At 37.3% G+C, this 13,684-nt stretch overlaps 1 protein-coding gene across 1 annotated transcript in view; it reads left to right on the top strand.

Moving 5' to 3' along the window:
- Window positions 1-13,684, top strand: part of Pla2g4a (phospholipase A2 group IVA) — a 127,457-nt gene that overhangs the window by 82,738 nt on the left and 31,035 nt on the right. The window contains exons 8-12 of the mRNA XM_076831495.1: window positions 1,052-1,188; window positions 8,301-8,523; window positions 9,334-9,448; window positions 10,984-11,121; window positions 11,205-11,297. Coding sequence (XP_076687610.1) covers window positions 1,052-1,188; window positions 8,301-8,523; window positions 9,334-9,448; window positions 10,984-11,121; window positions 11,205-11,297 — 706 coding nt within the window. The remainder of the gene's footprint in view (window positions 1-1,051; window positions 1,189-8,300; window positions 8,524-9,333; window positions 9,449-10,983; window positions 11,122-11,204; window positions 11,298-13,684) is intronic.

Below are 13,684 nucleotides of genomic sequence, written 5' to 3'. Positions count from 1 at the left end.
AATAAAGCTATCAAGAACTTGTGTTTTACTTTATTCATGATTTTGAAATCAATGTTTGAGCATTGCATTGATCTCACGGCCATTTAAATTACCCTGATGCCCTGCACGGGTCAGGTGTGTTTTTGTTCTGAGTCTCGAGTTTGATTGGGTTGGACGCTTAGGGTCTTTTGATTTGAGGCCAATTGGTGTTAGAGAAGATTTGGGGTTAGGAATTTGGTCCTAGACACCCTAGTATTCACTGGTCTACCTAACTCTCATAAAACACAACCTCTGCAGACTTTTCCATCCATATTTCAGAGTTGCACAATGCCTTCCAACCTTGTAAAACAATCATTCATGGATATGTCATAGTAGGAAGTGGGCACTCGGGGGTTAGTTTCTGAGTCCCAGAAACACAGTGCATTCATCATGTCTTGAGTTCAGCTGGGCCAAGACTGAGTGCACTTGTCCTCTCAGCCTGGCTTTGTGTCCTGGGATCCTTGCTCTGGGTAAGGACATCATCATCTGCTAGTGAGCAGAACTGGACACCCTGGCCATCTGACCACATTCCTTCCTCTCTTTTCCTCCCAGCATCAGATCTGTCACCAAGTGTTAAATGTTCTGTAAACATAACTTGAAAGAACAGTGCTTACTCAACTGCAGATTACCAGCTATCAGATCTTACACAAGAAGCACCATCCTTTTAGGACTTTTATCTACAAAATGGGCAAAAAACTGTTTTGTGCTCACCTTGTGGGATTTTTAAGAGAATCAAATAAAACACTGCACCTAAAAGCCAGGCAAAAAATTATAAAGGCTGAACAAATACAGCATTTTTTGTATGTTGTTGTTGTTAGAGTAAATCATCTTACTAAAACCTGGTTTCCAATTGACTTTGGTTCTTGGTTTACTTGCATAAAATATTATTTTCTTCTATTTTAAAACTGGCATTACCAAAGCATAAGTGAACTTGTACTTCTTCAAGGCAAAGGGTGGAATGTACGACATAAAAATCAAGACTACAGGGAAATGTGCTTTGTGATTTTTACTCTGTGCATGGTCTCTTTTCCAGGTGCCCGTGGTGGCCATCTTGGGTTCCGGTGGGGGTTTCCGGGCCATGGTGGGATTCTCCGGTGTAATGAAGGCGCTGTATGAATCAGGAATTTTGGATTGTGCTACCTACGTTGCTGGTCTTTCTGGCTCCACGTGGTTAGTATGCATGTTTGATTTTAGTTTTGTCGTTCTAGAGGTGTAGAATTCATCCAAATGAAGCATTAGAAGAGAAAACGGATTTAGAAAATTGAGCATTAACTTCAAATTATTGAAATGTTCCAGCCCGATGCCACAGTCCACTCAACATGTTTATTTAAAAGACAAATCTATGCCTAGTAAGGACTTTGCCACACATCTGCTTCTTTTAAGCCTGTCTTTAACGTACAATGTAGTTAAAACATAAAAAGAGACCAACTGAAGAGCATTCTAGATAAATATCACAGAAGTGGAATAACATACTCCACCCATAATTAATTTAGTCTTCCTATAATTTGCTGATTTGTGGTCTTTCTGCAAACATGTCTAAGTCTATATGATTCACTAGGTATTCATTTTCTTCTTTAGGGCAAATAGAAGGAAATGCAAGATATTATAGAATACAGAAGAAGAAAAACAATGATTTAAAGCAAAGATATGATATGTTTTACTGATTTGTTTCTGAGTGTGACATTATTTCCTTTGATGTTTTTAAGTTCAGCTACATTTAGGTGGAGAATTACAGCGTCTATATGCATAACATTTATGTCTATTGCTTTGCCTTTTAACAAATGTAAAACATTTCAGAGATGATGCTACATTCTTTCTGGTTTGCCTAGCCCCCAAAAGCCAATTGAAAATCAAATAGAAGTTCTTGCTCAGATGTGATACTCAAATCAGTACCACCTTCTTACAAAAAGTCTGACTCCAGCTTACAAGACCTTTTTAGTCACCTAGCCATGCAATGCTTGTGTATCATAATATTCTATTTTATATGTCTAGAATGTTAAAGCATCTGTGTCATTTCTTCCTGTGAGGTGGGTATGAGTTTCTTTATTTTTGAGCTAAAGAAAATTTGACTCACAAGCCAAGTGATTCGTCCAAGATTGCCAGCACATAAGCTCAGGCTCTTCATCTCCCTGTACATTCCAGCGTTCTTTCAACTAAACCACAGTCTTCTTATGGACAGCTAGATGGACCAGATAGAGTTCCACATGTAATAATCCATAGTTTCTAAAATATTTGGCACCATATTCCATGGTTAAAAAATAGTAACCCAGAGATATGGTTGCCACCTTCTTTATTTGTACCTCAAAATGATTTACCTCCTCTGCAAGAAGGGTGTAGCCCATCATTATTATTTCCCTTGAAGGAAAGAGCAGGCACCTGCCTGTTTAACGAGTACTGGGATGGAAAAACTTGGACCCTTACATTAAATTTCCTACTTAATCATTTTGCTATTATTCTTTCAGTGAGTGTTTTTCTGTTACTCAAACAATTTTAGATTTCTGTTGCCCATCCAAGTGGACTGCAAGAAGTTTGCTTTCTAAAACTTCTCTGATAAAGAAAGTCCAGGCGTTGAGTGATGATTTGGGGTATGATTGTGTATGCATGGACTGAATTAGAGTTGCAGGCATTGCTTTGGTTACAGATTTGGGGCAGTATCTTCTTATATTCTCCTGTTGAGGGGTCTGAAAACAAGTTCTATGAAATGTAATTAAGAGAATTTTAAAGCTGTACACAGCTTTTATGTAGGAGTAACTTTTGCTCAATCTTTCAAAGTCTTAAAGATTCTCTCTCTCTCTCTCTCTCTCTCTCTCTCTCTCTCTCTCTCTCTCTTTCTCTCTCTCTTTTGTATTCCATTTCTTTAAGGGACAGGCACTCCTTAAATCCTTACAATAGATTGACACTCGAGGACCACTTAATTTCCAAATATGACGGTGCCTTTGAAGTTCTTCTTTTCCCTAACTTCTTTGGGGGGCAGGGGACAGGAGCTGAGGCATGTTACACATTGACTTGTCCCTCTTCCCAGTTGCTCCTGTCATGACTTTTTGGCTCCCTTCCGTCCTCTCGGGTCGTTCTCTGTACTATATTCTCTTTGCTGCTCGCAGCAGCTTCCCCCTGAGGCAGGCTTTCCTCCAGCATCTCCCTTGAGCTTTACGTTACCTCGACATCCTTCCTTGGTGATTTCATCAGCTCCTACTACTTTAGCTACTACCAACAACAGTTTAATTTGTGGAACCCCAAGTGTCTCAGAACTTAATAGACCATGACACTGCAAAGAGACTTCATAGAGGAAAGTCAAGTATACTTAAGTCCCCGGAGGCAAGGGTGGAAAGCGCTTTGAGATTGTGTTTTTTTTTGTTGTTTGTTTATTTTGTTTTGTTTTGGTACTGGAGATTTATCCCAGGGGCACTTTACCATTGAAACACATTCCAGTCCTTTTATATTTTTTAATTTTGAGACAGGGTCTCACTAAATTACTTATAGCGTTCCAAAGTTTTTGAGGCTGGCCTTGAACTTGCAAGCCTCCTGCCTCAGCCTCCTGAGTCACTGGGATTTTAGGCATGTTCCCTCATGTCCACCCAAATAGTGGTTTTTAAAAAGAGAGTTTAGAACTGGGTTTGGAGAGCTTCAGTGGTTTTGTCAAGAACCATTTGATAAAGTAAATAAGTGTACTTTTTGATTGTGAAAACGCAAAGGATAAGAAATGAATCGTTCCAGGGTGAAAGTGCAGAAAGTGGGAATGGGAATGTGTGACACGAAAGAACTATCGTTTCAAGCACTTTGATCAGAAAAGGAAGAAAAGTACAGTCAATATTTGAACACAGTGTAGAGCTCGAGGAAGGGTTTTGATTTGTTTTGTTTTCAGCACTGAAGGTCCTGGAGTATTTTTGTAGAAGTCTGAAGTGAAGGAATTAGTGTGGAGGGATAGATGAAGGATAAGGAAATAAAAGGATCACAGATAGAAAAAAAGATTCAGATGGCCAGGCATGATGGTGCACCCTGTAATCCCAGTAGCCCAGAAGGCTGAGGCAGGAGGATCTCAAGTTTGAGGCCAGCCTCAGCTACTTATCAAGGCCCTAAGCAACTTAGTGAGACCCTGTATCTAAATAAAACAAAAAAAGGTCTGTGGATGTGGCTCAGTGGTTAAGTGCCCCGGGATTCAATCTCTAGTACCCCAAAAAAGAAAGAAAGAAAGAAAGAAAAAAGATTTAAACAGAAACAGGAGGCAAGATAGAACGCACAGATGTGAGCCATAAAAAGAGGAGACATGTCCATGAGACAGAAGACGATGTGGTCCGATGATTCATGGTAACAATTCTGTCTTGAAAAGGATAGTGAGAAAATAAAAAGTTCAAAGGAAGGAATTCGGAAAGACTTGGAAAAACAAATTACAATTCTGGCTGGTGTAAGTTTTTGTATTCTGCTGATACGTGACCATTATTTAGCAGAAATGAGGTAACACGGAAATATCAGGAGAAGCCCTGGACCTCCCAGAAAGTTTTCTGTGAACACAGAATAGAATTCTGGATAATACAGACGTCCCTTCTGGATACTGCCTTTATGGTAATTATTTTTGGATGTTACCTGTGTTTCATTAAATCTAGGTGTGAGCCAACCTGGAGACATGGCTTGAGTAACCTAGGGGAATGACGATGGCAGTCTGTGTTCTCTGAGGGTTTTAGCACAGTTCTCTTCCTCAGGGGCTGTTTTCTTGCAGCATTAAAGTGGCTACTGGATATTAATTGTTTATAATAATAATATTATTATTAATAATAACATTATTATTAATAATAATAATAATTGTTAATAGTAACCTAGGCGGTGTTATATCTAGAGCAAAATCTGAGTATCTCTGTATCTATGGACAGCAGGGCCCAGGCTATCTAATTGACTAAAATAGAATTTGAGAATAAGAACTCTCAAAGTTAAAAGTATGAAGAATTCCTGGAACATGGTAAAAGGAACAATTTTAACAGAAGTTGTCACATTAATAGGGATAGGCTCAAAAAGAAAGACATAAGTAGAAAGAACATGTTGTTTGAAGTGGGTACTAAGCTTGTCTTGGTCCCTAATGAACCCTTCCAACTTAACACAGTGCCTCAGTTGCCTTGGATGGTTTTTGAATGGCTAAATGAGGACATGTATAAGTGACTGCGTTTTATGGGGAAAATTCTTGTAGAAATTCCTCTAAGGTTTCAGGATATTTGCTTCACAAATGTTGAAGATCTTCTCAAGTCATTCCAAATTCTAGCTGATGTATGAGAATCACTTTGATATTTTTTAAACACAAAAATTCCAAGTGTATACCTCTGTATATTCGGATTGAGCAAGTCTTGGGGATTAGGTACTGATATCTTCAAACATGAATTGTATGAGTTGGAGACAGGGATTTTACTGAAAATTTCTTCTTCTCTACCATCATTTAGTTTTTAAAATTGCACACTTATGAAGCATTTAGATAGGTGTTGCATCAGAAAAATATGTTAAAAATGAGAGGAGATCTTTACAGAATCATAGATTAAATAAGTATAAGACCCTTTCATTTACTAATCAGTAACAGAAGCTGTTAGATCTAAGACACCCACCTTTTCGAAACTTGATTGGTATAATTAGAAATTAGTTGTTAGTTAAGAGATCAAATTACATAGTTAAAAATTGGGATTATATTTTTATACTTTAGATGGCATATGTACACAGAAGCCAGTTATATCTGAACCTTGCACTCACGGAACTAAGGAAATAAAGAAGCAGAAAAAGCTATTTAAAATTAAATAGTTGCACAGCAAAACTAGTTGTTGCCTATTTTTCCTTTTTTAGCTATCATGAAAGCCAAAACCCAAGTGTTGGATGTGACCATAACGTCTTTATGGAAAGGATGTCCAACTCACCCTGGCAGGTTCTGAGGCATATGTATTCATAAAGGTTGAACGACAAAGACCACTAGTCTAATGCCAGAGGCTGAAGTAGTCTAGGCTCTTCTGTTGCATTCCTAAGTCAGCTGCTGCATGAGGAGGGAAGAAAGAGAAGGGTTAGGATACAATGAGTGTGTTCACTTCATCCTCCAAACAGCAGAAGTGGACTGTAGTCATTCTGCAAGGAACAATAAAAGAACTGGGCTGACATCTGCATGCTTTGTGGCCCCGTGGAAAGACCTACCTCTTAAACTGTAGTGCAGAGTCTCCGATTCTAAGCAATACCTAACCCATAAGGAGGTGGCTAATGTTGGGAAGAAGGGAAGAAACCTTCTAAAGGCAATCTACCAGGCAGACGTACTTGTAAAATTACAGGTTAATTCATTTTAAAGTCCAGCTAAATATAAATGGAGAAGGGGAATCTTAGTATAATGGAAATAAGATTTGAATAATTTGTATAGATCATTCTGTGAACAGTAGGGAATGGTGACTTCCAGGAGTAGGATGCTCATACCACTTCCTTGAAACTTTGGCTTTAAAAACATTGTTTCAGTGACTAAATGGATTTCTACTGACATTGAGTCTTTGGTTTTTTACTCATATGTACGTTTCCTCATTATATAAAACATTCAAGTCCTTGAATATAAGCAAATGCCATCATAACAATGTGTACGTTTACTGAAAATGATGAGTATCCAGAATATTAGATCTCCATTGATGTGGATGATCATGTTGACTTTGGAAAAACTACAGGAATGGATGGACAATGTGTCTTTCAAGTATACTAAGCTGTACTTATATAGATATTTGATGATTATACAAGGCTTGAGTTCAGGGTAAACCTATTCAATTTATCTTTACCACATGGGTACAGTTATGAATCCAGTTTGTGTTAGAAAGATCTTTCAAGAATTTTGTTGTTGCTCTTGTTCAACATATTTTTGGGGTCTGTCACTCTCCGTTTTTAAATTTCTCATTATACTCAATTTTCTGCAAGAAACACTGAATCCAATGAGAAATTCTAATGTATTGTGAAGGTGAGAACAGTTTGGTCACTAACATGAAAATCTTGTGTAATACATTTAAAAATAAAGACTATCAGGAAGAGAATAAATTTTGAATTTTAGTCTGCTGTTATTAATCGGGGAATATGAACCTGTTATTAAAATACACCAATTCTTTCTTTCCTCATCTTTAAAATGGAAGATCTGGATATCATTATGGGTCTTTGAGACAGCAGTTTCTGAATAATTAGCTAGCACAGTGCTAAGAGCATAGCAGAGTCTCAACAAGTTAGGTTCTCTCTCTTCCTGAAGAGATGATAAGTCTTAGGGTAATCGTTTTGTCTTGAGTCCCAAGGAAACTGGAAATTAATTCCCACTCCCCCCATGCTGTTTTGTGTTTGATTGGATGAGGTGGTGAGTGTTTATATCTTTCATTGTGTTTTATTCTGTTAGTTCAATAGGCTCTACTTACCATATGCTGAGTATTAGCTGGTCACTGATGTTAAAAAAAAAAAAAATGAATGAATAAGCAAAGTTCTTCTCCTGAAGAAAATCACAATTATTGATGGATTCAGATTAGGAATAATTGCTATTCCCTATGAGATCTGCAATGCTAGAGATTTGGGTTCACATGAGGAACGTCAGTAACTGAATACATATTGTCTAGATACCAAATACAAGGCTCATGGTGATTTCCAGTATCTTGTGATAATTCACAAGAGGCCAAATGTGTAGTGACCAAGAGGCTTCACAAGAAATCCTTTACCATACTTTCTTCTTCTCTGGAATTTTGCTTTCAAATTCATATTATCAAGACTTCTGAGGTCTACCTTTGGCAAGGTTTTTGGTTTTGTCTACTTGGCCAGTGAACAATTTACAAAACAAAACAAAAACCCAAAACATTAGTCAGGAGATTTACCATTCATAATAGTGGACAGCACATTTTTCTGCCGGTAGATAATCCTAACAGAAAGTCAGGTCATCAGATAGCTCTGCTACTGTGGCATCCAGAGGAGTTGATTTACTTACATGACTCAAATGTTTTGGTGTTATTTGTTTCTAAAAGTCTGATAAAGATGCTCATTCTTGGCAACTAGAGAGTGGACAGGAGGTCTGGCAGGGCATCCCCTGTCCTGGACTGTGCATGGAAATCCAGTGTTCCTTCCAAGACTCTCTCCTTTGCTTTCATTGTGGACCAGCTCCATTCTGATTGATGTATTCTTTTCTAAAATAGGTTAATATCTTCAATCAGATTAATCAGTTAACCAAATATACCCACCATTGTTTATGATCAGGAGTGCCTGTTTTCTTAGGAGACTATCAGGTAATGCTCTCGATCTTTATAGATTGTGTTTTGATTTCTTTATAGGTACATGTCAACCTTGTATTCTCACCCAGATTTCCCAGAGAAAGGGCCAGAGGAGATTAATGAAGAGCTAATGAAAAATGTTAGCCACAACCCCCTTTTGCTGCTCACACCACAGAAAGTTAAGAGATACGTTGAGTCTTTATGGAAGAAGAAAAGCTCTGGACAGCCTGTGACTTTCACGGACGTCTTTGGAATGTTAATAGGAGAAACACTAATTCACAACGTAAGACACAATTCCATCTACGATCATTTTAATACAAGTAGACTCTATATCACAGTATTTTGAATAAAGTGAAATACGGGACATTTGGTTGATGTCACTCAGCTCAACTTATTTTCTCAACGACATCTACTGAGTACGTTCTCCCTGACAGATATGACAACTCTCCTGCATTTCTAAATGGTGCTTCTTCATTCATTAAAAATATTAGTTTTGATGTGTGGAGAAGTGCTTTCATAATCCTTTGCTTTGGAAAATTCACATTTTTATTGTCCATTCCCTGCCTCCCAGGAATGGTAATCTCTTTAGAGAAGCTTTTTAAAATAGAAGAAACAAGTGGCATTTTTAAAGTAGAAGAATGAAGATTGCCTGGAAAGAGTTAGAAGAGGAAGTGGACCACAGGAAGAAACGCACTTGACATGTAGCCACAGGGTGACATTTCTTCTGAAGATAAAGTAGAGGAGACAGAGGAAAAAAGTCTGTGTCAGGGGCTCCAGGGGATAAATATTTTCCAGTCTCTAAAGTTGCCAAATTATTTTTCAGGCTCCAAAGTTGCCAAATTACTTTCGGGTTCAAGTAGAGACATGTCCCTAGAGTTATAATTTTTATTTTTGAGAGGGGAATGCAGATAATTGTTTTCAGAGCGCTTTCCTTTTGTTATTTTTATGCAGGACCCACAGGTTTCCAGAAGTAATAAGTTTTATTTTTAGAAAACCCCGAGCACATTGATTGAAAGTACTACTTTAAATAGCTTTTATGTATGTTTATCTGTTCACATATTTAAAGCCATTTCATCCATTCTTCTTTGGACAGAGAATGAACACTACTTTGAGTAGTCTGAAGGAAAAAGTCAGTGCTGCACGATGTCCTTTGCCACTTTTCACCTGTCTGCATGTCAAACCTGATGTGTCGGAGTTGATGTTTGCAGGTAGGTGTGTCCTTTCTTAGGACCTTCACTGGGTCCTGCGCACTGTGGTTTCGATGCTTTTCTTTAGAAGAAGATCATAAGTTTTAATTTCAGCTTCATAATTTTCTCTAACATAAGAACATTTGAAAATACAAGAAAATATTAGGCTAGGTGATTTTCTTGATACTGCATGAAAGTAGTTTTTAGTATCTTTTCATTTAAGAAATAAGATAAAAAAAGAAATCATGACTATACTCAATAACTTGTTTGCTGTCCACTTCTCCACGACAGTTGACAAGACAATGAACCTAATGCTTTTAGGAAATGCAATGTTCTTTTACTCATTGGTTGTACTTTCATTAGTTGGGTAATATATATTTGTCATTTAAAATACTATTCTCATTTTTTTTATTATTAAGAACCTAAAAAGTACTAGTTTATTCTTGTGTTGGCCAATGGACAAAACCCCCCATTTAAAAATACATCTCAGAGAAAAACATTTGCCTTTTTCTGTAGCTTCACTTCCTGGGTGCTCTAAAAGTAGACATGTCATACTTCCGGGAGCCTCTGCCAGTGAAGTGGAATTTCTGACTGGCTGGTGGGGTTCATTCTGTTTTTAGGAAAAGTATCCAGAGACTTCTGTCATACTGCCCTCTCCTTCCCTTGTTGTCCCTGTCACCATGTGTTTCTGAGACATGAGCATGAAACTTTGCATTGTGATTCTGGGAGTTAGAATAAATGGTTAATAAGCAAAATTAAGTGAAGATGAAGAAAAAAGAAAATGTTAGAAAACATTTTTCCCATTTTCATAGACTGCTTATACTGTCAGAAAGACTTCAGTTTCTCCTGTCTCCTTTGTAGCTTTTATACCTGTTGGTTGTTTTTGCCGCAGGCTGGCTGGGCAAAATAATGGGGGGCGGGGGGGGGGGAGTGACAAGGAACTTGTAAAGGTTGATACAGCGGGAGCCTCTTTATGATAGGACAGCAGAGGTATATATACATTACTGAATACACAGCTTGACTCAATTTAGCATCATCCAGTTACAGCAATCCGTCATTAAGGAATCCTCATCATCTTAATAATTATACACAGCTTAACTTAATTAACATCATTGGATACAGCAGTCAGTCATTAAGGAATCTCCATCATCCTAATGGCTCCCTGGTGTTACTTCACAAGCCACTCCCTCTGGCAAAGTGCCAGGCACCATCTTGACTTGTCTGTGACTCTCAACATGTTTTCACTCTCACATTCTTTAGAATTAAGATAGACTTTATAAAAGATATCTGAATTTTTAAATGAAAGTGGGTATTCATTTGGTGCAAATAAGAATGGATCTCTGAACTGTGCATCTTGTTCATCTAGAGGCTTTTGTCCTTCAACCTGTACACAGTGTCATATACAAAATGGGCCTTTGGTTAACGTTTTATTTTACTAATTTGATTATTATTTTAATTTGATTAAATGAATGAGAATAATCAGAGTATCGTTGAGATGTGAATTCTCTGTAGTGTTTTCCAATAATGACATAACTTTCTTTTTAAAATGCTTTCAGATTGGGTTGAATTCAGTCCCTATGAGATTGGCATGGCTAAATATGGCACTTTTATGGCTCCTGACTTGTTTGGAAGCAAATTTTTTATGGGAACAGTTGTGAAGAAATATGAAGAAAACCCCTTGCATTTCTTAATGGGTAAGTGATCAAAATCTTTCATTATGTTGGCTATTTCTAAATCCAGTTGCATTTTAAATCATTCTGTTTCTGCTTTATTTTAGGTGTTTGGGGCAGTGCCTTTTCTATATTGTTCAACAGAGTTTTGGGAGTTTCTGGCTCACAAAACAAGGGTTCTACCATGGAGGAAGAATTAGGTATTGTGCAAATATGCTTACCTTGATCAAAATCATGCTACATGGATAATTTTCACACATACACAGAACATTAAATCTTCATGAGGATTTTAATTATTCTGAATTTATCAATAATTTGGTTGAATCAACCTAAGTGTTTCTGAACAATCAAATATAAGTTATATCTTAAGTATTATTCTGACATCGAGGTTATGGAATTCATAAAGACTGTTAGGTACTAAGAATGGTTTATACCAGCACTTCTCCATTCCTTTTCCTTATGATACTTCTAAAAATGCTATTTTTATTAGTGAATTATCTTTTTATTTTAAAGTAAGGTAGATTAAATTTATCAACAGTTGAATGCAGTATGATATGTAAAGAAAAAAAATTCATTCTTATGACAGTTTGTGTACCCCTTAAATACTAACTCATTAGAATTCTGTTAGCATCTTATGAGATGTTAATTTACAGTAAAATGGAGGAAAAATTTTAAATCATCTTAGCAAACTAAAATTAATTATTTTCTTTAAGTGTAACTCATTACTTCAAAATACATTTAAAATAATATATAGAAAACCTGGAAAAATAGATAAACTTAATTGAGAACCAATGGTATTCATTTATTATAAGAATAATACCATAGAAACATATATTTTCTTCCTTTTTTTTTTTTTTTTTTTTGATACCAGGGATTGAACCCAGGGGCACTTAACAAATGAACCACATCCCCAGCCCTATTTTGTATTTTATTTAGAGACAGGGTCTCACTGAGTTGCTTAGTGCCTTGCTGAGGCTGTCTTTGAACTTGAAATCCTCCTTTTTCAATCTCCCAAGCTGCCGGGATTACAGGTGTGTGCCACCACGCCCACCTTTATATGAAGAACATAATTGTGACATTAATTAGAACACTCAAATGTGATCATAAGAAATGTTATCATTCCTGCAAGAATTGAGTTGATCTTTTACTTGATATTCATATTTAGTGCATTTCAATTTCTACATTCCTTAGTATTTTCTTTAAGAGTATCATTTGTACTTTTGGGTCTTAGTAAGAAATGGAAAAATGATCTTATAATTTCATTAGTGGCACATATCTTCCCATAAAAAATGAGGACAAACAAACTAACAAACAGATAAGGCACCTTGTGCAGGCGCTGCTCCTGTCCCCTGGGCATTCATCAGGTGACAAGTGGGAAGGGAGTGGCTCTCCTGAGCCTGCCGTGACCTGTATCCAGGCGGTGAACCCTCATGCTAAACAATAAGGCCAAGTGTAGAGAGATGAAGTGACCTTGCCTGACGTATTTTAATAAACATTTTATCCTGGATGAATGTCTTGTTCTTAACCGTAATTTTGTGGAAGTCCTCAGTGTTCCCTAAATTATGTGAGGATTTTGAACAAGGAAGGAAGGGAAGGAGGATGGAGGGAAGGAAGGTGAACAGAAGAATTACAAGTTTGGAAGCTTGCTTCCTAAACCCCTTCTCTGTTGAATAATTCAGATAAATCAGGTTTATTATTATTCTTCTCCTAAGGCAGGAAGAGAATAGGACTGAAATAACACACAAGAAGTGGGCAGACCATGGCAGAAGGCCAGGGAAGAGGAAGAAATTTATCCTAAATGGTCGGAGAAGACTCCCTGTTGAGAAGGTCCCTTTGAGGCCAGTAGTCTGGCAATTTAGTTGCATCTTCTGTGTCAGACTGAGGTGGAATATGGTGTGCTTGGCATTCACTGGTCCACAGGATGGACGTTAGTTACCAGTATCTCAGATTGCGTAAAGGTTTCCAGCCATGAAACCAGAGAGGCCACTGTGGGCCACCAAGGACTCCTGGTGGGTGACTGGTTCCTCCTTGGCTGACTGAGGTCTGCCTGTTAGAGGGGTGCTGGGCCGTGTCTGTCTTCCTGTTTGTTTTCTCCCTTCTGAAGAAAGACCTTGTGGCAAATTGGACCACAATCTAGTAACTTTAAATGAAATTGCTTATTTTGTCAAGGGAGTTTTGCGAATTAATTTACGCTTTTGAAAAGAGAGCTGTGTATTAGAGTGGACATACAAAATGGAAAGTTCAGAATATTTAGCTTTTCATGCCATGAACACTTCTTTAGAATGAAGGCAATGTTTTGGTGAGCAGTTTTTCTTAAATCAGAGCATCAAGTATAACCAAAGTCAGCAAACAAAAGTACAACAGAGACTAAAGGAAATGTTCAAGGAATGAAAATACATGTAGCGTCAGACACACCCCCAATGCATGTGACATTTGGAGTAGATTGTCGTTAATTTGCCCTCTCCTTTATACAACAAGATTACTTTCTGTCACAGTCATAAAGTGAAATACATTATAACATTAGCTTGTGAACATTTTATTTTATTGAATTCTATAAATCATTCTAGTAAAAGTAAAATCTAGATCT

The sequence above is a fragment of the Callospermophilus lateralis genome, chromosome 13 (genome assembly GCF_048772815.1).
Source record: "Callospermophilus lateralis isolate mCalLat2 chromosome 13, mCalLat2.hap1, whole genome shotgun sequence".
NCBI classification, from domain to species: Eukaryota; Metazoa; Chordata; class Mammalia; order Rodentia; family Sciuridae; genus Callospermophilus; species Callospermophilus lateralis.
This window is presented reverse-complemented; position numbering and strand designations above follow the sequence as displayed.